The sequence below is a fragment of the Xyrauchen texanus genome, chromosome 50, assembly GCF_025860055.1.
Source record: "Xyrauchen texanus isolate HMW12.3.18 chromosome 50, RBS_HiC_50CHRs, whole genome shotgun sequence".
In the NCBI taxonomy this organism is placed as follows: Eukaryota; Metazoa; Chordata; class Actinopteri; order Cypriniformes; family Catostomidae; genus Xyrauchen; species Xyrauchen texanus.
In genome coordinates, this window is record NC_068325.1 from 2,335,587 (window position 1) to 2,359,753 (window position 24,167).

Sequence of the window (24,167 nt, forward strand, 5' to 3'; positions counted from 1 at the left end):
CAGGGGTAGGGAAGCTCGAAGGCACGTGACCACAATGAAGACCTTTTAAAGGCTCAAGCGAAAACTCTAAACAACAACTCAGAGGATCCTTTTTCCCATTTCACACCCTCTGGGGAATTACAGTAAGTGCTTTACCTGAGTGTATACCCTAATAAGCTAATGTGCATAAACACCTTAATGAAAGCTAAGCCTCCTGCGATTATAGCATTCCCTCATCTCCGCCGAACGTGATCGTATCATGTGCGGCAATTGTGGGGCACAGATCATCATGTCCAGGTGAAGCAGCTTGATATGAACAAGTGGCGGCACGCAAGGCTTGATCCGGCGACAAACCCTCCTAAATTTTGTTCGCTCTTTATTCCAATCTCTCGCATCTCACTGATACAGTCCCTCGGGAGTCACAGAGGAGTAAGCAGGGGGAGTGGCTTCGGCCTTCAGAACGAAAGCAAGCTGAGAACAAAGCATGATCGTTTTAATGTGTTCATAATGAATACAATCTCAGTGACAGCTGTGTCAGCAAGGGCTTAGCCCAGGTTATTACAGCACTCATACTGAACAGGTGAACAGCTTGATACAAAGGAGAGGAGGCATCTAAGGCTTGAGCCAGCAACAAACCCTCCTAAAATCTCTGTGGTCTACATCCCATCCTCTCTCATTTAAATCGTACAGTCCCTTGGGAGCCACAGGGGAGCAAGTGGGTGGAGAGGGAAGCAGCTTCAAAGAAAAATTTAGTTTCACTTCTTGACATTAAACAAAGCAGGACAGAATACTGTTGAAAAGAATTGAAAAAGCTGTTCGGATCACCAGCTGTGGTGTCGCAAATAAAATTACGCTTTTTTTTGTTAAATAAACTGTGCAGTAATCCAAGAGTTGTACAAGAGTTAACATGATCCGAAGAGCAGGATGATTGTGTTCTATTAGTGCATTCTCTCAAATCTGCCATTTACAGGAATGTTTGAAAATGGTTTACATGATGTATAAACAAACCAAATACAGATACACATATGCTCCAAATGATCACAAGCAAATCACACTTCACAGTAGCTGTGACCTGCTTAACACTTAATTTCTGTCTGTTTTTTTTTTTTACCTCGACAGAACAGCTTTTGACAAACCAGAACACTTTGTCTTCTCTCAGAGATGTCTTACACAATGCTAACTAGCTAGTTAGTCAACTACTGTATGTCTGTCTGTCTCTCTCCTTACCACATTTTACTTTTATAAATTAGAGCTATAGCTAGCCATGTCTGTCTACCTACCACTTTTTACTTTCATAAATCATTTCTCTCTACCGCAGCTGCCTAGTAACTACCCAGAACACCTTAGCAATAGGGTGTCTATCTATTTGTAAGGACTCGAAACTTTTCAAACTTCTAAATGCTTCTAAACTGTCGCGCAAGGCTTTGCCAAACCAACATAAAAGTTTGTCTTGAAGAGACAAAGAGGCCCACACTGATGATTGACAGTGTTCCAGAGGTTAGCCAAAGGATTTTAATGGTACAGTAGCAAAACAAAATAAAAAATCTGCCTGTTTAATTGTAAGGGTCAGACAAAGGGTGGGAAATTATAAAACTAAATTAAGTTTTTGGTGCAAGAAACTCGTAAGCCTCACAGAGAGATCCTTCTGCTCGCATCTGCAGTGTGTGTTTCGAGCAAACCAGCTCTGATCCAACACAGTCCTGTTATTAAGCAATAGTTCTGTGTGTTTTCCATCATCTTGGTAAACACAGTGTTCGTGCATCACTCTGGCCATGTATCAGCCCTGATTGAGTCAATGTGTGTGTGTAACTACACATCAGTCTAAAGCAACTCGGATTCAGTCTCGTTTTCACCCGTTGGTCACAATTTCTAGCTTTGTGGTTTTGAAACTTTAGGGCAAAAAGCTGGATTGGGTCCTTAAGGTGAGTGTGTAAAGTGACATTTCTCTGCCTCTAGTGGTAACAAACAGAATTGCTAATGTAATGAAAGGTTTCTCGAACACTAACTTGGACTCCGAAAACATTATGAGTATAGCATCTCACACTGCTGGACCTGTCAACTGCTGATAGACCTGTGTCTGTATATCTGCTCAGACTGCAGCTATAATGTGAAGTGTGTTTGTTGTGTGTTTTCTTGCAGTGTTAAATCAGCAGGCACATCCTCAGCACCTGCAGCAACAGCAGCATCAACAGCAGCAGGTGCAGGTGCAGGCGCAGACGCTTGGCTCCCAGCAGCAGCAGAACTCTCAGGCCAGCATGATGAACATGACCGCACAGCAACACCAGCAGAAGATGCGACTGCAGCGCATACAGATGGAGCGAGAGCGCATTCAGAGGAGACAGGAGGAGCTCATAAGACAGGTGAGTGTTGTAGTGTATTGAGCTTTCATGCCCCCTAGTGGTGAAAGAGTCTGTTCAGACCACCTTAAGCAAGTGTCTGAAACATAAATCACAGCTCAAGTATATGAATGATTCATATAAGGTCATCATCCCTGTGTAAGTACAGCTTCAGTAAAACACACAGCAGGACAGTTTATTAAAAAAGTCAGACCTCACAGGATGTGTTTATATTAGACATTTCTAGAACTCTTCAAGTGATGCAGACAAACACTAAGAGAAGACCGGGTATTTGCATGTGTTTGTGGGGAGCAAAAAACAACCTGACAAAAACCCTGATGCGTCAGACTTCAGTTTATGGCCCTGAAAGTTTCCCGCAGTATTTTGGACTGAATAGCTGCAGCTGTTTTAGCGAGAACACTCCACCCCGAATGCCTTGCCCATAGACACTATATATAAACACAATAATCTGATCCATCTCTATAAAGTGCCAAATCTATCAGTGAATGTAGACCGCTTTTAATAATGAGCGCACTTCTCGGCCGTTAATAAATTATGTTCTTTATGTATGCAGGTATGCAGTATGAATGCATTCCCAGTAGAGCTGTCAGAATTAACGTGTTAACGCATGCGATTCAAGTTAAACGTGTTCATTTTTCTTCCACTGGCCAGTCCGCCCATGATCGGCTCCAAAGTGCGTTGGCCCACCGGGAAAATGCCTGGTATGCCAGATTGCCAGTCCAGCCCTGGTGGTCTGGTTGCAGCCCGTATCCACCAAGGCTTGAAGTGTACGGTCCTTGACACTCACCGGTATTCTGTACACTCCTGCTTGATCGGGGGCAGCCTGTGGAGTGTCGGGGACCCGGACCACAGGCGTTACACCCGAACCTGTGTCGGCGGGTACATCCACCTGAGGGGTAGAGTGAATAGACATTGGGGCCACCGGTATTGGGACAAACCCCTGTGAACAGGGAGCTGCCTTCGGTGGCACATTTCCATGCCTTTTGGGAACTGGGATGGGCTGCAGTAGAGGGACAGATTGGGGGGGACAGAGGGGGAGGGTAGAGAGGGAGAGGGCGAGTGAGAGGGCTCTTCCACCCTCTGATACACCGATATACGGTCCTCCGCCAGTTGGATGTCCTCCTCAAGTGACACCGGGCGATAATGTATAAGCTGTTCAAGTACCACAAGATCGATGACTCCCTCAGCATCGCAAGACTCCTAATTAAACTTTTTGAATCTGACGGCGGCTCTTGATCCCTGTGTTCTCATGGGATAGTAACGTGTACCTACAATAGTATTGCAACTTGTCAAAGATACATTTGGCTTAAACATCTGAGGGGCTTCTTGTGCTTTATTGGCATGACAACTGTACATCTGTATTTCCAAAGCTTTTGCTGCCAAGCTGTGTAGAATAAAAACTGCGCAACAATTAAGTATTATAAAGTGACATAACAATTGTGTAAAATAAGTGAACAATTAATATTAACAAGTAAAGTACAGAAATATACTATAAAATAAAATGTCCAAAATATTATAAAGATTATTTAACTTCAATTTAAAATATTTGGTTAAAGGTTAATGAAAATTAATTTAATGTTGTTCAATTAAAATTGAAGTTCATTTTAATTTGATACATTATTAATTTAAGCAGAATTGTGACTTAACCAGCCTAACACGTGCGACAAACACTGGGCCAAATATATTTCTCATATGAGGAATATTGCCAAGTGACAGATGAATTTGCACCTAAATATTGTCGAATTTTGATTGGACGCACAGCCTTTCACATAAACAACAAAAGATATGGGATGTCGATAAATCTTTTTTTATTTTGCTATCCTAACTATGAAAGAATAAATGGTCATTTGCTGTCTGCAACCCTATCACAACCTATTTTGTGGTCACATTGAGAATCCCTGCTTTACAGTCATTTTTATGTTCCTGACAAGCATGCCAACATTTCTGAACAAAAAGGTTTTAAAGCAATTTTTTGGAAGGAACTAATGTCAGTTTATTGACAGTTATGTAGCTGTATCTAAACTAAATCTTATGTTCAGTTTCCAATCAATAAAGTTAAATCTTTCTCAGAGTTTTAGTTCCTCAAACATTAATATTTAACCATCCAGTTTAACAGGTTAAATGTTTTACTAAAGTGTAATGAATTGTTTAGATTTGAACATTTTACTAAGGTAACACTACACATTTTCCCATAGATAGTATTGTCATCAGTTATACATTCTTGACTGATGTTGTTGGGAGGTTTAAGCCTAGCAGATCAGGCTGACTGACTGTTTTATTATTTAAGACTGCAGCTAAAGGATGTACAGTATATCAAAAAATGGGAAAATATGGAAAGGACCTTCCAATAAACAATGGTGGAAAATATGTATACAGTGGCAATAAAAAGTATGTGAACCCTATGGAATTACCTGCATTTATGTATAAATTTGTCTTGAAATCTGGTTTAATCTTCATCTTAGTCACAGTAATGAACAAACACAATCTGTTTGTGTTTTTAAAGAGTTTCTGTTTCAGTGGCATACCCAAAATTTAAGACTTGACAAAAAATAAAAGAAATTGGTATCATTGTAAAGAAAACTTAAACAAAACAAAATGACTCAGAGGACACACTGCTAAATGCTCAATGAGGTAAAAAAAAGAACCCTAGAGTGCAAACTAAAGACTTGAAGTAATCATTGGAACTGATTAACATCTCTGTTCATGAGTCTACTATATATGGAAAATGTTAAACGGGCATAGTGTCCATGACAGGACACAACGGAGGAAGCTGCTGCTTCCAACTAAAACAATGCTGACACTCCACAACACTACTGGGAAAATGTTTTGTGGACTAATGAAACTAAGGTTGAATAGTTTGGGAAGAACACGCAGCACTAGGTATTATGTAAAAAGGGCATCTCGTATACCAACATGAAAACATCACAATTTATGACCAATTAATGCAGAAACCCAGCAAAATTCAAAGGGTTCACATACTTTTTCTTGCCACTGTAATATAAGAAGAAAACCTAAGAAATCTGATAACATATGGAAACCAATACTACATAAAATATTTGTCCATGATGAAAAAACTACTGACATATGAAAATATTCAGTCAGGTTACAGTGTTTGTATTTCTCCAGGAGGTGGCGCTCCGGCAGCTGCCCATGGACTCTGATAATATGGCATCTGTGGCACCAACCATCAGCTCTCCAGCCATGACACAGGGCAACATGCCCAACAACAGCACAGATCCCTTCCTCAACAGGCAAGTGTCTCTATAGCAGAAGCTCTCGGGTGTAATGTTTAAAGGAGATGTGTGTCTATTTATTTCCATGTAAAAATACATTTCTAATCTCTTATTAGAGTTAGGAATGGCTACAGATCCCTTCGGGGATTCGGACTTCTGTGGGGAGTTTGAAAATGAGTGAAGCTGTTTTAAAACTGTGTATGCATGTTTGTGTTTCGCAGTGGGCCGTACCACTCTCGAGAGCAGAGCACAGACAGCGGACTCGGACTGGGCTGCTACAGCATTCCCACCACTCCTGAAGACTTCCTTAACAACATGGAGGAGATGGACACAGGTACAGCAGGTCACATAACACACATCACCACATACATACTCAAAAACAGTGAGTGTTTCTGCTGTATCAGGATTTCTTGTTAAAGTTGCATACTTCACTTTGCATCATGCACCATGTCTTTAGAAGCAATATGATAGTTTTGGGTGAGAAACAAATCAATATTTAAGTCCTTTTTTACTATAAATTCTTCTTCCTGGCTACTGGGTGGCGATATGCACGAAGAATGCGAATCACCAAAAACAAAAGAAGATTGTGCAAGTGGAGATTTATACATATTTAGTAACATCCTGCCAAATTTTGTCTATAGGACTTGTGGTTTTTGCTGCCCCGACACTTTTTCACAGACAAAGAAAAATAATAAAAAGAAAAGTACAAATACAATAGGGCTGTAGCACCTTCAGTTCTTGGACCCCTAATAAACAGCAGTATTTACCTACATATACACCAATGAGCCAAAACATTATAACCACTCACAGGTGAAATGAATAACGTTGATCATCTCCTAACAAGGCCACATGTCAAGGTCTGGATAGATTAGATGGTAACAATCAGTTCTTGTATTCAATGTGTTGAATGCAGGAGAAATGTGCAGGAGTAAAGATCTGAGTGACTTTGACAAGGGCCAATTTGTTATGACCAGACAATTGGGTCAGAGCATTTATGAAATGGCAAGGCTTGTGGGGTGCTCCCAGTCAGCAATGGTGAGAACCTACCAACAGTGGTCAGAGAAGGGACAAACCAAAAATCGGCAACAGGGTGTTTGCACCCAAGGCTCATCGATGCACGAGGGCAATAAAGGCTATCCCGACTGGTCCGAAACCGACAGAAGGTCTACTGTGGCCAAGTCAAAGAAAATGATAATGATGGTTACGGGAGGAATGTGTCACAACACGTAATGCATCTCACCCTGCTGCTTATGGGGCTGCATAGCCGCAGACCAGTCAGAGTGTCCATGATGACCCCTGTCCACCATCAAAAGTGGCTACAATGGACATGTGAGTATCGGAACTGCACCTTGGAGCAGTGGAAGAAGGTCGCCTGGTCTAATGAGTCCTGTTTTCTTTACATCTCATGGACGGCTGTGTACATGTGTGCCGTTTACCTGGGGAAGTGATGGCACCAGAATGTACTGTTGGAAGATAACAAGACGGTGGAGGGAGTGTGATAGAGGCCCCTTTCAGCAGGAATGCGCCCTGCCACACTGCACACATTGTTCAGGAATGGTTGAGGAACATGATGAAGAGTTAAAAGTGTTGCACTAGCCTCCAAATTCCCCTGATCTCAATCCTATTGAGCATCTGTGGGATATGCTGGACCAACAAGTCCGATCCACAGTGGCTCCACCTCGCAATTTACAAGACTTGAAGGATCTGCTGCTAATGTCTTGGTGCCAGATACCACAGGACACCTTCAGGGGTTTCGTAGCGTCCATACCTTAGCTGGTCGGCACTGTTTAGAAGCATATTAGGCTGGTGCTCATAATGTGTTGGCTCATCATGTATGTTTACTAAAACTTATGTATGAGAAATGTCATGTGAATGTTTAAACTGATTCCTGGGAAATAAATCAAACTCTAACAACATTTTTGCTAAATCAGAGACGCTATTTAAACACCTGTATCTTGACTCTCTCATACTCGCGAATCACGAGACAAGGACAATTAGTCGCATAATTTCAATTTGCCAAATAAAAAGCAGACTGAAGTCATTTTGGTGTTCACATATTATTGTGTGAATATTCATTATATCTCCCAGTCCTAGTTTGGAACAGCCTTTGCATTGGGAATGCGACAATGATGCCACTAATTGTTGTTTAGGTAGACAGCTCACTAGAGTTTAGAACAGTGCCACTATGTTTTCCTCACTGACCTCTTGTCTCTGTGTGCAGGTGAGAACATGGTGCCGGTCAGTGTGAATGTACAGCAACAGAGTCGTTTCCCAGACTTTCTGGACTCCATGCCCGGCACCAATGTGGACCTGGGCACCCTGGAGGGCGCTGACCTCATGCCCATCCTGAACGATGTGGAGTCAGTCCTGAACAAGAGTGAACCCTTCCTCACCTGGCTCTAGACTCAATTGGGACACTATAGACTTTTATATTTACGTACATATATATATTATATATACACAATCAGCCTACTCCTATAGTTTCACTTTGTTTTGTTTCCACACACTACTCTGAATTTCCTTTTCTTTTGCTGAGTCAAAGAACAATATTTACCAAAGTGTTTAGCCTGCGAACAAATATACGAGCACGCGTCAGTAATAGCCGTAGTGTAGAAGGACTAATGTGTTTGTTTTGTAACTGAAATTGGATAGATTTGATTATGTTCAAAATGACCACATCAACACATCCTTTCCGGATAGTGTCCTAACAGTGGCCGTCAATCAATCTGCCCAATCATGTTTAACCGTTTAACATTCAAGAAAATGTCCAGGTAACATTTTACTCCAAAATCAAAAGAAACAAATAAGAAATTATATTTAGCATAAAGAAAATGAAGGACATTTTAGGACCATTAAGTGTTCTTTTTTTTGCATTGTGACATTGTTTTCATGACAGTTAAACATATTTCTCTCCCCAAATAATTTTTAACTACAATGTGAAAAATCTCATTCTAATTACCGTAATGTGCAAAAAAATAATTAGGGCCCAAGCACCGATGGTGCGAGGACCCTATTGTTCTTCTAGGCGTTTATTATTCTTTCCCAAATGAATCGCATTTTGATGACCTAAACATACTCAGACTCGAACATAAAATGTCCAATCTGCTCCAAACTTTGTGTTTTATACAGTCCCGGCCTGAACAATTCTATATCCCATTATTCAGTTATAGTCATAGCACCCCCTGCTGGCAACAGAAAATGATATGTTTTACATTGTGATACACTCTTAACATTTAAGTGCTAAAAAACTGGAGTGACATTCCCCTGGCACAGCAGCCCCAACATGCACCAGGGTGCAAGGGCCCGTTCATCGCTGCTTGCAGCTTTAATGAGGTATTAAACATTTGAAAGTATTTGTACATCATGGTAGCATTTGGTCTACTGCCTTTATGCTGATATTTTTGTTTTAAATAATTTTATTTAGGGCTGTCAATTAAACGCACTAATTTAGTGAGATTAATTATATAACTAATAATGTGTTGAAGATATTCAATTAATCATGTCTTGAGCAATTCAAGCTTGAAGTTCCACCTGTTTTCTCCAGAGGGCAGTAAACACAACTTCAGCTGTATAGGTAACATGCAGCTTATACAGAGAACAAACCAACCCTTCAGCAGACAGCACAACACAAGGAAACGTTCTTGCGTTCAAAACGCAACTTGATGGAGTGCAAATGTGAACTTGGGCATCTCAAGAAGTGTTTTTTCTAAGTATTACATTTTTAACTTTACAAAGTGACCTAAAAATAGTATGTTTATGATGCAACGCAACCAAACTTCAAATGCGTCCGTCTGACCTAATAAATCTCAGACTGAATAATGAATTCAATTACAAAATTAATTGCTGTGGACTGTAGAACAATGATTTTTATTTTTATTATTTCTTCATTATATATTGAATTGTTATATGAGGGGCTTTCTCAGCAAATATTTATATATGCGATTAATTCCATTAATTAAAATGTACACCATGTAATTAATTCAATAGCAAATTTTAAGGGATTGACAGCCCTAATTAAAATCTATATTTTCTTTTTACTGTAGTAAGTATTGCTGTACTATTTTACAGTAATGATAAGCCTATGCAGATCAGTATTGAGAATGATGAAAACTTGAAGCAAAACTCAAAGTTAATATTGCTGGATGCATTACATTAATGAGAATTTTAAAAATAATGAATTATGGTAATGTACATTTTGGGGAGAAATGTGCTTAATACATATTTCACTCAGAAATCAAAACAAAAATAAGTAATTCGATTTTTATAATGAATATTAAGCACTTTTTTTTTTTTGCATGGTGACATTGTTTTTATTTCCCCCTAAATTCTCATTTTCGTAACATGTAAAACAAATTCTACTACTAACAATGTATTAAGTTTATAGGTTGTAGAGTATTTACAGTATACATCATGGTAGCATTTGTTCTCCTTCCTTAATTTATGAAGAGTTACAAAAATGTTAATAAAAAATGTTGCTTAATTGTTTTTAATGTACTAAAAAATGATTTTTTTAATTACCATAACTATTACGGTATTATATTATATTAATATAAATCTAAAGAGAGTTACCATTGACAATAATGAAAATTAATAACAACCTTAAAGGTACAATGCCTGAATTTATTACATTAATGTGAAATGAGGTTTTTTGCATTACAATAATTAGAGTTTTGCGGATAATTGTGCTTAACTGTCTGGAAAATAATGTCACAAAAAAATATTTTTGGTCCTAAATAAAAGACTTAATTTCCTTTTGATATAGTTTACATTTATATAGTACATATACTGTATATAGAGAGAGAGAGAGATTTTGGAGTGAAACCTGGACATGTTTTCATGAGATTCAAGCATCAAAACGACAATAAAAAGTCAATTTGACACTTTATATATATTTCTTTTAACATTAGCAGCTGTGTGCTTTGAAAAGCTTTAAATCGTGTCTATATTATATACAGTAAAGAACTATTTCAGATGTGTTTTAGAAGTTTGCATTATTGTTTTTCCAGTTTAGTTAATGTGTCCAGTGAGCTGATGATGATACAGTTTGCATTTGTAGTCAAACGTTTTATCATATCATGTTTTTTTATGTACTGCTACAGTATTCTTGTTTTGTATACTGTCAAATACCATTGATGTGTGCTCTTGGCATCTGGTGCATTTAATTAGTTTGCAGTTTAGTATTTATCAAGAGCTCTGAACGTCTTTTTAAATAGTTATCAAAGCACTTCAGATCAGTCAAGGATTTAGAAATACTTCTATCTAGTATCTTGATCTTGAGGTGAATATTGAAGTAAAGGTTTTTACTTAGTTGCGAGTGTTGTGAGAATCCTTTTTGAAGTGAACTCTGGTCTTTAACCCGCTCTGACGTTCCAGCAAGATGGCGTTGCGTTCATCCAACAGTGTTGCGCAATATCTTCAGGGAATGTGCAGTGGGGTCCAAAAGTCTCCACTAGTGAAATGCTGCTTGGCTAACATTTGATTTGTGACCCAGAAATAGTGCAGAATCTTATATATTTCTTATTTTTTGCATCATACTGTTGTTGTTTTTTTTGTTTGTTTTTTTTCAGAATTCTAAAACTCCAGTTTTAAATGAGATTTTAAACCAATATGTTCAATGCAAACTTTTGGACCTCACTCTATATATTAGTATTTTCTGATACCAGAGATAATTTTACCTTCAGTTGGATGATTAAACATTCAAACTAGATTATTGTGGGGCCAACATGTGGATTTTCTTGATTTTATTAGCCCAGCTGAAATCCAGTTCAATATATACAGTATATATATAAATATGTTGTTTTTTTTTCTACACAGGTCTACTTTTTTTGTATTGCATGTTTGATTTGTTTAATATTCCTAGAGTTGATGGTTTATAGACCCACCTTACTGTCACTCATTTATGATGGCTTTGTAGAGTGCTGAATTTGAGTATTGTGCAGACATCTTTTGGTGAGTAAATAATGAGAGACTTGGTGAACTATCCCTTTAAGACAAAATAGTAATTCTTGGTCAAACTGAGCTCATGACGTCCTTTACAAGGACTGAATGGTTAAGTTCTGGGTCAAAAAGAGCCGTTACGAGCTGTACTAGAACCCGTGTGACCATTTTCCTCTGGAATATATTTCAAAACCTAGTGAGTTGCCTTGCTCTCTACATAGGCAGCTGTCTTCTAAGGCAGTATCTAAGCTGAAATGGAGCATCATAAATGATCTGAAACTCTGTACATAGGTAGCAACTCTGCATCTTACAAATAGCGCTCAAGAGACTCAAAGGATTTTCACGTTAGCTTGTTAAGCTAACAACGAGATACCTGAAAGTGTATAAAAAGATGTAGCAAACAAATATTGGATGAAGTAGTCCATTTTTAATTAGATGGAACAGTCAGTAGCATACCCATGATGCCTTAAAATGCAGCCTACATAGTTTGCTCACTAGGTTTTTTAGCACTGCCATTTTGTAACATTGATGAGGATACTCCAGAGAGTCCACATAGTAGTGTCGATGTTTTTTCAGTGTAGGACCACTAAAGTAATCTGAAGGTCTTGAGACACTTATGCAGTGAGCGATGACTTCTTATGATTGTTTAATTTTCTATGATATAAACTGCTATTCTAAACCTGTATCATGCACGAGAGATCAAAAGACTTCAGTTTGAGTGTACATTAAACATGACATGGTTGGGAACAGTATATTTTCTTTGTTTTCTAATGAGTTGTTGTGGGGTGGGATTATGATCTGTAGCTGTGTATGGCGGAGATTTGAAGTGCACTACACTTCAGCACGGAGAGGGGGTTTGTAAGATTACTGGCTCTGTGAGAATGTTGGTCACATGCTGGTGAACAAACAGAAACATGGTAGTGGCATACTGTATGTTTAACATGTAGAGATGAGTTGTAAAAAACAATGGTCAGTGAAATAAAAAAACAAAAGAATAAAATAGTTTTATTAGCATGGATGTACTGTATATGTGCTTTTTTTTTTTTTTAATCATTCAGGTAATTTATGACTTCAATGTAACCAGTTGTTGTGGGCCATTTGTGTCTGAAAATTTGAATGGCAAAATGTTAAAAGGTCACTGTTAAACATTGAAGCACCACCCATGTAATATTCAGATTAGTGGTCAACAAATATGGGGTTTTTTTAAGGGCTGGTTTTTCAGCTACTGCCTCAAATCCTAAGTAGGTGGATACAACATTGTAAACTACCAATATTTATGGTATAGTTCATTACCAAGGCCTGAAATTTAGCGAGGGATTGCTGATATTGCACACAGTTGTAATATTTCTAGCAAGGTCCATGTTCATAATGTTGGGAATAGAGCACAATGGTCTGGTTTTGCAAGTAAAGTTTCCCATTGATTTTCTCCATAGGGAAATTTATTTTTAACGCTAACTTATAAACCTTTAAAGAAAGATCTACCATCAGCTCTGAGGTTTCTTAATTGATTGTATATACAGGTCCTTCTCAAAAAATTAGCATATTGTGATAAAGGTCATTATTTTCCATAATGTAATGATAAAAATTAAACTTTCATATATTTTAGATTCATTGCACACCAACTGAAATATTTCAGGTCTTTTATTGTTTTAATACTGATGATTTTGGCATACAGCTCATGAAAATCCAAAATTCCTATCTCAAAAAATTAGCATATCATGAAAAGGGTCTCTAAACAAGCTATTAACCTAATCATCTGAATCAACTAATTAACTCTAAACACTTGCAAAAGATTCCTGAGGCTTTTAAAAACTCCCAGCCTGTTTCATTACTCAAAACCGCAATCATGGGTAAGACTGCCGACCTGACTGCTGTCCAGAAGGCCATCATTGACACCCTCAAGCAAGAAGGTAAGACACAGAAAGAAATTTCTGAACAAATAGGCTGTTCCTAGAGTGCTGTATCAAGGCACCTCAGTGGTAAGTCTGTGGGAAGGCAAATGTGTGGCAAAAACGCTGCACAACGAGAAGAGGTGACCGGACCCTGAGGAAGATTGTGGAGAAGGACCGATTCCAGACCTTGGGGACCTCGCGGAAGCAATGGACTGAGTCTGGAGTAGAAACATCCCCGCATTCCCCAGGTCAAGCCACTTTTGAACCAGAAACAGCGGCAGAAGCGCCTGACCTGGGCTACAGAGAAGCAGCACTGGACTATTGCTCAGTGGTCCAAAGTACTTTTTCGGATGAAAGCAAATTTTGCATGTCATTCGAAATCAAGGTGCCAGAGTCTGGAGGAAGACTGGGGAGAAGGAAATGCCAAAATGCCTGAAGTCCAGTGCCAAGTACCCACAGTCAGTGATGGTCTGGAGTGCCATGTCAGCTGCTGGTGTTGGTCCACTGTGTTTTTATCAAGGGCAGGGTCAATGCAGCTAGCTATCAGGAGATTTTGGAGCACTTCATGCTTCCATCTGCTGAAAAGCTTTATGGAGATGAAGATTTCATTTTTCAGCACGACCTGGCACCTGCTCACAGTGCCAAAACCACTGGTAAATGGTTTACTGACCATGGTATTACTGTGCTCAATTGGCCTGCCAACTCTCCTGACCTGAACCCCATAGAGAATCTGTGGGATATTGTGAAGAGAAAGTTGAGAGACATAAGACCCAACACTCTGGATGAGCTTAAGGCCACTATCGAAGCATCCTGGGCCTCCATAACACCTCAGCAGTGCCACAGGCTGATTGCCTCCATGCCACGCCGCATTGAAGCAGTCATTTCTGCAAAAGGATTCCCGACCAAGTATTGAGTGCATAACTGAACATAATTATTTGAAGGTTGACCTTTTTTGGTATTAAAAACACTTCTTTTATTGGTCGGATGAAATATGCTAATTTTTTGAGATAGGAATTTTGGGTTTTCATGAGCTGTATGCCAAAATCATCAGTATTAAAACAATAAAAGACCTGAAATATTTCAGTTGGTGTGTCAATGAATCTAAAATATATGAAAGTTTAATTTTTATCATTACATTATGGAAAATAATGACCTTTATCACAATATGCTAATTTTTTGAGAAGGACCTGTACTTCTGTTGAAGCCATAAAAACGTGATTTGATTGTAGAATTCCTTGTGAAGAAATACACAACCCAGTATCCTGGAAAAAAAACATCCATCAGTCGGAATCACGGCCAGCAAAGTGCGCCAAAAGAGCTCTGCAGTACACTTTCAAACTACTTACAACAATGAGCCAAAACATTATGACCACTCACAGGTGAAGCAAATAGCATTGATCATCTCCTAACAAGGCCACATGTGAAGGTCTGGGTACATAGTAAGCGAACAATCCGTTCTTGTAGTCAATAGGTTGAATGCAGGAGAAATGGGTAAGGGTAAAGATATGAGCGATTTTGACAAAGGCCTAATTGTTATGACCAGATGACTGGGCCATTTCAGATCTTCTGAAACGGCAGTGCTTGTGGGGTGCTCCCGGACAGCAGTGGTGAGTACCTAACGACAGTGGTCCGAGAAGGGACAAAACACAAACTGGCAACAGGGTGTTGGGCCCCAAGGCTCATAGATGCATGAGGGCAGCAAAGGTTATCCCCTTTGTTCCCAACTGATAGAAGGTCTACTGTGGAACAAATCAAAAACTTTTATTGATGGTTATGGGAGGAATGTGTCTCAACACACAGTGCATCTCACCCTGCTGCTTATGATTTACATCACGCTGATGGCCATGTTCGCATGCGCTGTTTCGCTGTGACATCAATTTGACATGTGCAACCTACCTAATCATCATTGCGGACCAGGTACCCCCCTTCAATGCAATGGTATTCCGTAATGGCAGTGACCTCTTTCAGCAGGATAATGCGCCCTGCCACACTGCACACGTTGTTCAGGAATGGATTGAGGTTGAGTGTAAACAATAAGTTTACTACCAAAATTGGATTTTTACGACGTTATGGAATGGTCATTAGAAATGCCATTAAAAGCCCAAAATGGTCATATAACACTATATTTGACAGTGTTTTAGTGTGTTTGAAAAGCATTGTTTATTTGCACTGTTTGACACCATAAGCTTGTGCAAAAGCAGGGTTTTTTTACTAACTTTTCCTTGTAGTATAATTTGCCCCACATGCTGATTTTCACAGCCAGTAAGTCTGAACTGTTCTCACCCAATCAATGATGAACTAATGTTACCTTTGCGTGTAGGGTTGCCACTTTTGAAGTTTTAAAATCAATACAAAGTGTGTACCCTTTCTTATATGCTGCAATTAGAACTTGCCTGACACCTGACATATATATATTTTTATATGTTTAAAATATATTTGTATATTTTCGATTATGTCTCCTTTATGTAAATATTTTGGTTGGTTTATGCTTATTTTTTTTCTTCCTTCACCTGTACTTGTCTTTATGACTCTATAAATGATGTTATTGAACATTAATATAGAAAAAAATCCACAGTTTTGGCACCATTTGTTAACTTTTTGTACGGTCCTTTACCTTTACCCACCATATGCACATTTTCCAACTTCACCAATCATTTTATTAGTGTAAATTCACCATGACTCCATCTGACCAGCTTAAATACGGGACAAATCCATCCCATATTGATTCGATAAGGGACGCATAATTTAATCTTTAAATACGGGACGATCCCGTATTTTACGGGATGGGTGGCAACCCTATTCAGAATTTGCTGAAACTTCTGGCAAACAATCGTGGCGAATCACAAGCTCCTTTGCATGTGAAAATAACAAGTGTCAAAGTAATGGCAAGATTGCTGCTAGTTTGCCAGAACTCTATATATTTTGTAAAAAACTATATTGGAGCCAACAACAAACCCGTAAGTAATGCTGCGATCCAGACAACTTGGAAATCTGAATTTTCTCACCTCCTACTTGGAAATAATTCTTGTAAATCCTATCAAAGTCGGACATCCAACTTGTGAAATTAGGGAATACTGATCAACCCCAACCTTAGCAAGAAGCATAATTTGATGTCATTTCCATAATGGCGATGTCTGACGAGCATGGAGATGTTATTTGTGAAATGTAAAAACAATTTTCACTACATCAAATATATGAACATGCAATATACAATAAATACACAGCTGAGCCAAAACATTATGACCAAAACATCATATAAGTTGCGAGGTGGAACTGCCGTGGATCAGACTTGTTGGTCCAGCACATCCCACAGATGCTAAATCAGATTGAGATCTGGGGAATTTGGAGGCCAGGGCAACACCTTGAACTCTTAATCATGTTCCTCAAACTATGCCCAGCAATGTGACAGGCTGCATTATCTGGCTGAAAGAGGCCATTGCCATCAGGGAATACCATTGCCATGAGGGGATGTACATGCACGTGAATGGCAACACAACATTTACAATGAAATGACCAGCAGCAGTTTCGGGTTGGAACATTATTTTGATTAATAAATTATGACTGTTTTGGTGCAAAAACATCATAGGTAGATGTAAGGGAAAATAATGACATAAGAAAACCATCCAAAATATCACTTTCTATAATTATGTGTGTAGTCAGGGGTCACGTGGCACCATGCAAGGAGCAGACGTGTAAACGATGAGCTCTGCGCACTTTGCTATTTTTTTTAAATTATTTTCATGATATAATCCAATGAGATTCACTAAACCCAGCTACATATTTGCGCTTTGAGGTAAACATGGCAAAGAAGTCAAAATTCTCGAGCTCTGGAGATGTTAAAAGACACTTATATGCTCAAGCTGAATCCTCTGATGGGGCTGCGGACCAGGGACTCTGTTTGGATGGTGCGGCAGGTGAAATCCAGCGTCAACTATCCAACATGTCTGTGATGCTGACGAAGGTTGTGGCTGACTTGGAGGATCTCGCTGTAATACGGCGATCAATTACGGTGATGGAAACGAGTGGTTACAAGAGTTGGTTACAAGAGTGGCAGATGTTGAGAAACGGATCGATTATCTGAAGTCATCAGAAAGGAATTATTCGTTAATCCACTTGAAATGTTGGAAGATCTTGAAAATAGGAGCAGATGAAATAACATACAGATTGTTGGAATTCCTGAGCATGAAGAAGGCAGAGATATGGTGAAATTCCTAGACGGGCTCTTCCCGAGTCTGCTCGACATAACAGGCCACAAGCTGGAAATCAAGTGAGCTCACAAATCTGAGGAGGGGGACAGGCCCCGATCAATTCTGGCCAAATTTCTGAGATCATCCGATAAAGATCTTGTGTTGCGCGTGGCAAGGAGCAAAGGAAAGCTTTCCTGGAAGAATAACAATATTTTCTTGTTCCCGGACTTTGAAAATTCAATGAGAGAAACACGATCGATTCAAGAAATGTAAGAAACTCATCAACGGAAGATCGCTTTTGCGCTGATGTTTCAGGAGAAACTGAGAATAGATACTGAGGATGGCCGCAAAGTAATTACGTGTCCCAAGGAAGCACCGTCCTTCATAGAAACGATGGATGAGTAAGCCATTTGGTGTTTCTCATGTAGCTCCAGAGTGGATTAACTCGCTGTACTTACTCTTTGCTGTCTGAGGAAGCTGGCCACCATTTTTGTTTGTGTTGGTTCCATTTAGCAGATGGAGTTTGTTTTGTGGAATAACACTCCTTCAAGAACCTTTTGCATTGACGTAAGATCGCTTTTACACTGAAGTTCCCGGAAAGATTGAGAATGGATACTAAGGATGGCCGCAAAATATTGACATTCCTGCACAAAGGATGTCTTTTATAAAGTTGACGGACTGAGTAAGTCATGGTGTATTTTTATTTTTTTTTAAAAGGACACAAAGTGAATTTAACTCACTCAATACACTCTTGACCATCCAAGGAACTGGTCGCCTGTTGTGTTTCTTTTTCTGCTGGTTCCACCTAGCAGCTGGAGTTTGTTTTTGGAATAACACTGCTTTGGGACATTTGTGGATGAATCTGTTCATTCTTTGTGATTTTCCTCCTGTTGGATGGAGTTTTTTTGTGGAGGAATATGCCTTCGAGACAGTTCTGTGAATGAAGCCACGTCTTCCGCGTCCCGTCCCGTCCAAGGGCCAGATGAGGAGATTCCAGAGGTTTGGTCGCAGGTGCCAGATGGTGCCCCGTCCCTGAGAAAGAAGGTCCTTCCTCAGGAGAATTCGCTAGGGGAGGGGGGGTGGGGCTGTCGAGAGGAGCGTGAGGTCCCAGAACCAAGGAGCCACTAGGATTACCTGCTCCTCGTACTCCCTGACCTTGCACAACATTCAAGGATTCAAGAGTTTTGGTCGAGGGTTCAGAGTTATGTCTGTCAGATCCTGACCAGTCAGATTTCACTCTGCCCCAGACTTTGTATTTTGGATGATGGGGTGGGTGTTAACATGGGGAATAAACACATTAAAAACTGGGCCCTTACCAATGACTGACAAGAAAATTATCCTTAGGGGATGGAAGACGGCTGGTGCGCCCTCATTTCATGAGAAAGATGATGCATAGAAGGCTGTGCAGTTTGTTTGCCTTTGACAAGAAGTGGGGCACTTAGTTGGCCTTCTTAGAGGGTTGCCAGGGAGGAACAGTGGAGAGGTACAATTTAAATGGTGTGTATGTAATTGATTGATGTGCTGACCCCTTTTTATTTCTTTTTTTATGTCAGTGAGTATTTTGTTTGGACTGTCTGCTTGTATGTGTGTCTGACCACTGGTCAGGTGGGACATATTTTGATGAATGTTGATTCCGTGTTTTCATGTACTGGTTGTGTTGATTTGAGTTTGGAATCAATAAAATATTTGAATGACAAAAATAATGTGTGGAGTCCATCAGAGGGCAAGTGTCACACTAATATTTCCACTCTAATGTCCTTGTGAAGTCCTTTTGGTTTCTAATAATTTTGTATTCTGAAGGTTTTCATGAGGGGACTGAATATCATTTTATATTGGCAGGATTTTCTGCATGTCAAGCATCACTATACCATCTCTGAGATGTAACCAACTACTTACTCATGCTCAAAAACCGTAATCACTGAAATCCAAATAACAATTCTGATTGCCACTTCAATGTTGCACTGAAAAAGTCCGTAACACTCAAAATGTTCATTCATTACATTATATGCATTCGCTTCATATATTATATAATGCTTAAATATTAGTTATTATACATTCAAAAGATTAGAAATGTTATGAATGTACGATGTACAGTGTGACCAAAAATTTATAAAATAATATTTTAAGGTCTGACTACAGGTCAATAACATGAAAAGTTTCAGTTGCAATCAATTTATATTAAATTATTATATAAAAGAACATCTTAAGTTTATACCACAATAAGACTGACTGATCCTATTCATAAAGGATCAGTCACATGGGTCACAGAGGCATATAGTTAATCATTTCTGTGTGAAGATGTGAGCTATTACCTGTAAACGCATCATAAAACAACATTCCCCTCATAAAACCCCTGATAACATATCAACATCACAAGGCAGAACAACAAACATTTACACAAAGCCTTCTCTCTATAACCTGGAAATAACTCCTAAAATTGCTAGAGTATTTTTTTATGATGCTTCCCCATCAGTCTGTTTCCTGTTTTTGTTTGAGAGAAAATTCAGAAAAAATAAATAATTTAAATAAATAAAATCGGCAGTTACAACAAGGACAGTGCTTTTTATTTATTTGTTTTTACGTCAAATATTCTTTTACAACATGGTACTAATACAGCAACTGATTTGAACCAATTTCCTGAGATGAAATTAATATTAATCTGTTATACTTTTATGAAATATTTTATATATATATATATATATATATATATGCACATTCCCTTCTATTATTAAGAAAAAAAAACTAAATGGTAGTAAGAAAATAACATTATCTAACATTCTGAATAAATATCTATATCCTATATATATATGTGTGTGTGTGTGTGTGTTAATATATATATATATATATATATATATGTATATGTGTGCTATAACCTTATTATATATATATATATGTATGAAAGTACTAAATATTCTATAACAATATCAGATATATTATTTAAAAATATATTTTGCCTTCATAAGCCATCAGCCATCAGGCAGATGTTGTATACAGCAGGCATGGAAGAAATAAACAAACAAACAAACAAAAACTATCCAAACAGTATAAATAGAAATCATATGAGGTGAAGAATGTTGACAGTTACAGATTTTGTTTATTTTTGCTGAAGAATCATTCTGATCGGAGTCCATTCAGCGTAGTTTAACTGGAGTCCTGCACATTAAAATGATGGAGTTACACATGTCAACACATGTACAAGCCATGTTATAAACAAGTTATATATGTTATTAACTAGTAATTACACTCCTATTCAACACTTTTGACACACTTGACAGAATTTGTTTCTCATGATCATAAAACATTTTTAAGCTAAAGGCTAATGCTTAAATGTATGAAACTCATTTTGTAGAGAAATATACATGCTGCCTACATATGAATTTCTTTATGAAACCAAATACGTGTTTTTTTTAATGGGTGAGTTGGGATTCCTTAAACTCTGAAACTGAAATTTTATCATGATTCAAATTTTCTGAGTCAGTCAAACAGATATACATGGAAGCCTGTGGATTCTAAAGCCCCTGAAGAAGGTGTGATTTTAAAAACGTACCCCACAGCATCCGCAGCAGTCTCCACAGATAGTGCCGATAAGTCCGTTGATCACCTGGAAGGCACACAGACCGATCTGGACCAGACCAGCGATCAGCAGGATGCAAAACAGGGTCAGATGCCATGTGATTATACCGGATGGCTCCAAACATTCATCCCACAGTGTGTGGTTGGACAGATAGTTTCTGAAAGGAGAAAAATATCCATGTAAATCTATGTGCATTACATTAGAGAAATATATGATTTCAATCATTTCAAAGAGATAATATGTTGACAAACACTCACCCATTCTCAAACGGGTATGTGTAGTTAGAGTTATTTAGATCTGTAACACATTTGGGTCCGTGATTAATGGCCACACAAGACACGATAACAGAGTAACCAGCACCAACAGCTCCAGCTGCAGCGAACAGAATGGAACTAAACATCTAGAACAAGAAAAACCAAACAGAAGCAAATGATTGATATAGTACTGTGTAATGAAATATAATATAATATACAATCAACTCCATGGATTCTATATCAACTTAATTTCTGAACATGTAACATGGTTTTGCAGATGATAAATTGCGTTTTTTCACTATGTTTCCAAATAATTCTCAATATTTGATGTATAGAATGTGATACTTGCATATTCCTCATCAACAGTACTAACATTACACTTATAAAGGCCTTCACTGGTGGGAATTCTCAGATGATGGGAATAACATGATCATTGTGTGGTGAAATGGTGTGAAAATGTAATTTGTCAAGTGGGCAGCTAATCCTTAAATGTCATTCAGTTTTGGAAGTAAGCATAGTGTTTTCTCACCGCAAATCTTTTTCCGCAGCTTTCATTCCCACAGCAACCACAGCAGTCATTGTTCTTCAAACCCAGGAAAACCAGTGCAGGGAAAATCATCTTAACAAGATGAAACAATAATGTTACTTTAGTGCACAAATTTAAATCTACATTCTTTTCTACTAGAAATTAAACAACATCAAAATTAATCATTAAAAAAGTTTTACTTGATTCCCACTAAAATACTAGCTGTTGTACCAAGTATTATATCAATAAAACAATCAACAGATATTTATGAAAAATGTAGAAAAGTGTTCCATGTAAAAAAAAAATGTATATGACTAGTTTACGCAAAAAACTGTTCTGTTTGTATTTCACGAATTGAATTCGACAATTTACACAAGAATGGTTATACGAACAAATTACACAAATATTTGTTCTGCTTGTGTTTCACAAATTGTTTGTTTGCGTAAATTGTCCAGATCGAATGCAACACTTCATGTAAGAATAGTAATACAAACAGTTTACGCAAAAAACAATCTGTTTGTGAGTCAAGCATTGTTCGTAAAACTTTTTTGCGCAAATTATCCAATTGAATGTGACAATTTAAGAATTGTATAAAAAAAAAATCTGTTTGTGTTTCAAGAATTATTTGTAAAACTTTTCTTGCATAAATTAATGAAATTGAATCCAACAATTAATGTAACAATAGAAATACGAACAGTTAACGGCTAAATTAATTCTGCTTGTCTTTCACAAATTGTTTGTAAAACACTTCTTGTGTAAACTGTCGAATTCAATGTGGCAATCCAAATGAAATTCCTGGTGCTTCATGAATTGTTTGTCTAACTTTTCTTAAATCATTGCAGTGAATGCATTGTGAGAAATGTGTCACGTTAAATGCAACAATTTACATAAAATTGTGTGTTTTTTACTTCTGTTACAAGAGGAATAGAGTAAATATTTTTCTTCCGTAAACATTGACTTACCACCACACCAGATCCCAAAATTCCTCCAAAGTAAAATACTTCTTCTGTGATGTCACTACTCTTATCGGCCACTTTACCTACAGGGAAAAAGAGCAGAATGTTGCAGAGGATACAGATGATGGCCAGAGGGATGAGGGTGATCCCCAGGCATTTGGCAAATCCTCCAGAACACATGATTCAATCTGTCCTCAATTGATATACAGTCCACAGGTAGTGTGTGCGATGGGTCTGGCCTCTCGGAGTCCTTTGTTCGAGTAAGGCTTCCTTTGCTGTGCTTTTCCAAGTCAATGTCAGTGTGAGCATATATATACACACTGATGTGATGTCAGTAATGAGTACCTGTCTGTTAATGTGTAACTTCGGTGTGTACTGCACCTTCAGAGCTGTATTCATTTATCAGACCCCACATTCAATCAGCGATGACTCAGGGCAGCCCAACCCTCAACATTCAACGCTTTATGAACGCAAAAGATCCAACAGCACAATGTATCTTTTTGTATGTGTAATTCATAATTCTGTAAAGTAACTTTACCAAAACATTTTACGATCTTTTCTAAATGATTTTCAGGTATGAAATAGGGTTAATCACTTTGTCCATCCTGTTGGGTCAGTTTGATCTTCCAAACCAAGAGACAAATGAGATACATCACAGATAAGTACAAATTTCCATTGGACACTACTCTAATAAATTAATATGAAAATTGGGCATTAATGTGTAATGGTACTACAATCATGTTTGGCCATGTACAAAGCCAATTGACCTGTTTCATATGACGTCACTGTATGACCGCACTGCCATGTTTGCGTCCAAAATTCGATATACCTTTATTGTGCTGGACTTTGGGACGCAACCAAGGTGTGTGAAGTTTTTGTTTCTATTTATAAATCTTGAAGAAATACTGCTGTCTACTTACCAGAGCCAAAATTGTCTTTTTCTTTTAATAAAGATATTTATTTCAAGTGACACGGCTTCATTTCACCAAAGTCAAGCAGCGATGAAGGTGGAGAGTAGGGATAAAAACACTGCTAACTGTGTATTTTTCATGAGTTAATAGTAGCTCTTACATTCATACATCACCTACGTTTTGTAATATTGTGATCAAATCATACCAGAAAACAATTTGTAACTTCTGAAAGAGAGATGTTTACGTTGATGAACCGGTAAGCATGTGCACTTGCTAGTCACACATCAGACTTGGCGTGTGGCGTACGGAGATGGCGTACGGAGATGAATCATGGATAATATATATAAAAATTTCAGTGAAA

At 38.2% G+C, this 24,167-nt stretch overlaps 2 protein-coding genes across 4 annotated transcripts in view; one reads left to right on the forward strand and one right to left on the reverse strand.

Annotated features, from left to right (window-relative positions):
• LOC127641133 (WW domain-containing transcription regulator protein 1-like) overlaps positions 1–12,518 on the forward strand; it is a 69,019-nt gene extending 56,501 nt beyond the window's left edge. For 2 of the 3 annotated variants that reach the window (XM_052123916.1, XM_052123918.1), the window contains 4 exons: positions 2,119–2,339; positions 5,463–5,587; positions 5,791–5,903; positions 7,791–12,518. In XM_052123916.1, the coding sequence (XP_051979876.1) occupies positions 2,119–2,339; positions 5,463–5,587; positions 5,791–5,903; positions 7,791–7,972 (641 nt within the window). In that variant the 3' untranslated portion in view covers positions 7,973–12,518. The remainder of the gene's footprint in view (positions 1–2,118; positions 2,340–5,462; positions 5,588–5,790; positions 5,904–7,790) is intronic. The other variant, XM_052123917.1, reaches the window with a different exon arrangement.
• A 7,626-nt stretch (positions 12,519–20,144) lies between these two features.
• LOC127641410 (transmembrane 4 L6 family member 4-like) lies at positions 20,145–23,167 on the reverse strand. Its single transcript, XM_052124412.1, has 5 exons — positions 22,902–23,167; positions 21,943–22,032; positions 21,417–21,559; positions 21,133–21,316; positions 20,145–20,738 (listed from the first exon to the last, which is right to left on the reverse strand). The coding sequence occupies exons 1-5, from the start codon at positions 23,073–23,075 to the stop codon at positions 20,727–20,729; spliced, it is 603 nt and encodes a 200-aa protein (XP_051980372.1). The 5' UTR covers positions 23,076–23,167; the 3' UTR covers positions 20,145–20,726.
• Between the last annotated feature and the right edge of the window lie 1,000 nt (positions 23,168–24,167).

What these genes read in the sequence shown, in the direction of transcription:
- LOC127641410 (XM_052124412.1), bottom strand. Translation starts at nt 23,075, where the DNA reads ATGTGTTCTGGAGGATTTGCCAAATGCCTGGGGATCACCCTCATCCCT. An exon ending in TTTTGGGATCTGGTGTGGTG is followed by an intron (nt 22,033 to 22,901) that starts GTAAGTCAATGT and finishes CATCTTGTTAAG; the next exon opens with ATGATTTTCCCTGCACTGGT. An exon ending in GCTGCGGAAAAAGATTTGCG is followed by an intron (nt 21,560 to 21,942) that starts GTGAGAAAACAC and finishes TTCTTGTTCTAG; the next exon opens with ATGTTTAGTTCCATTCTGTT.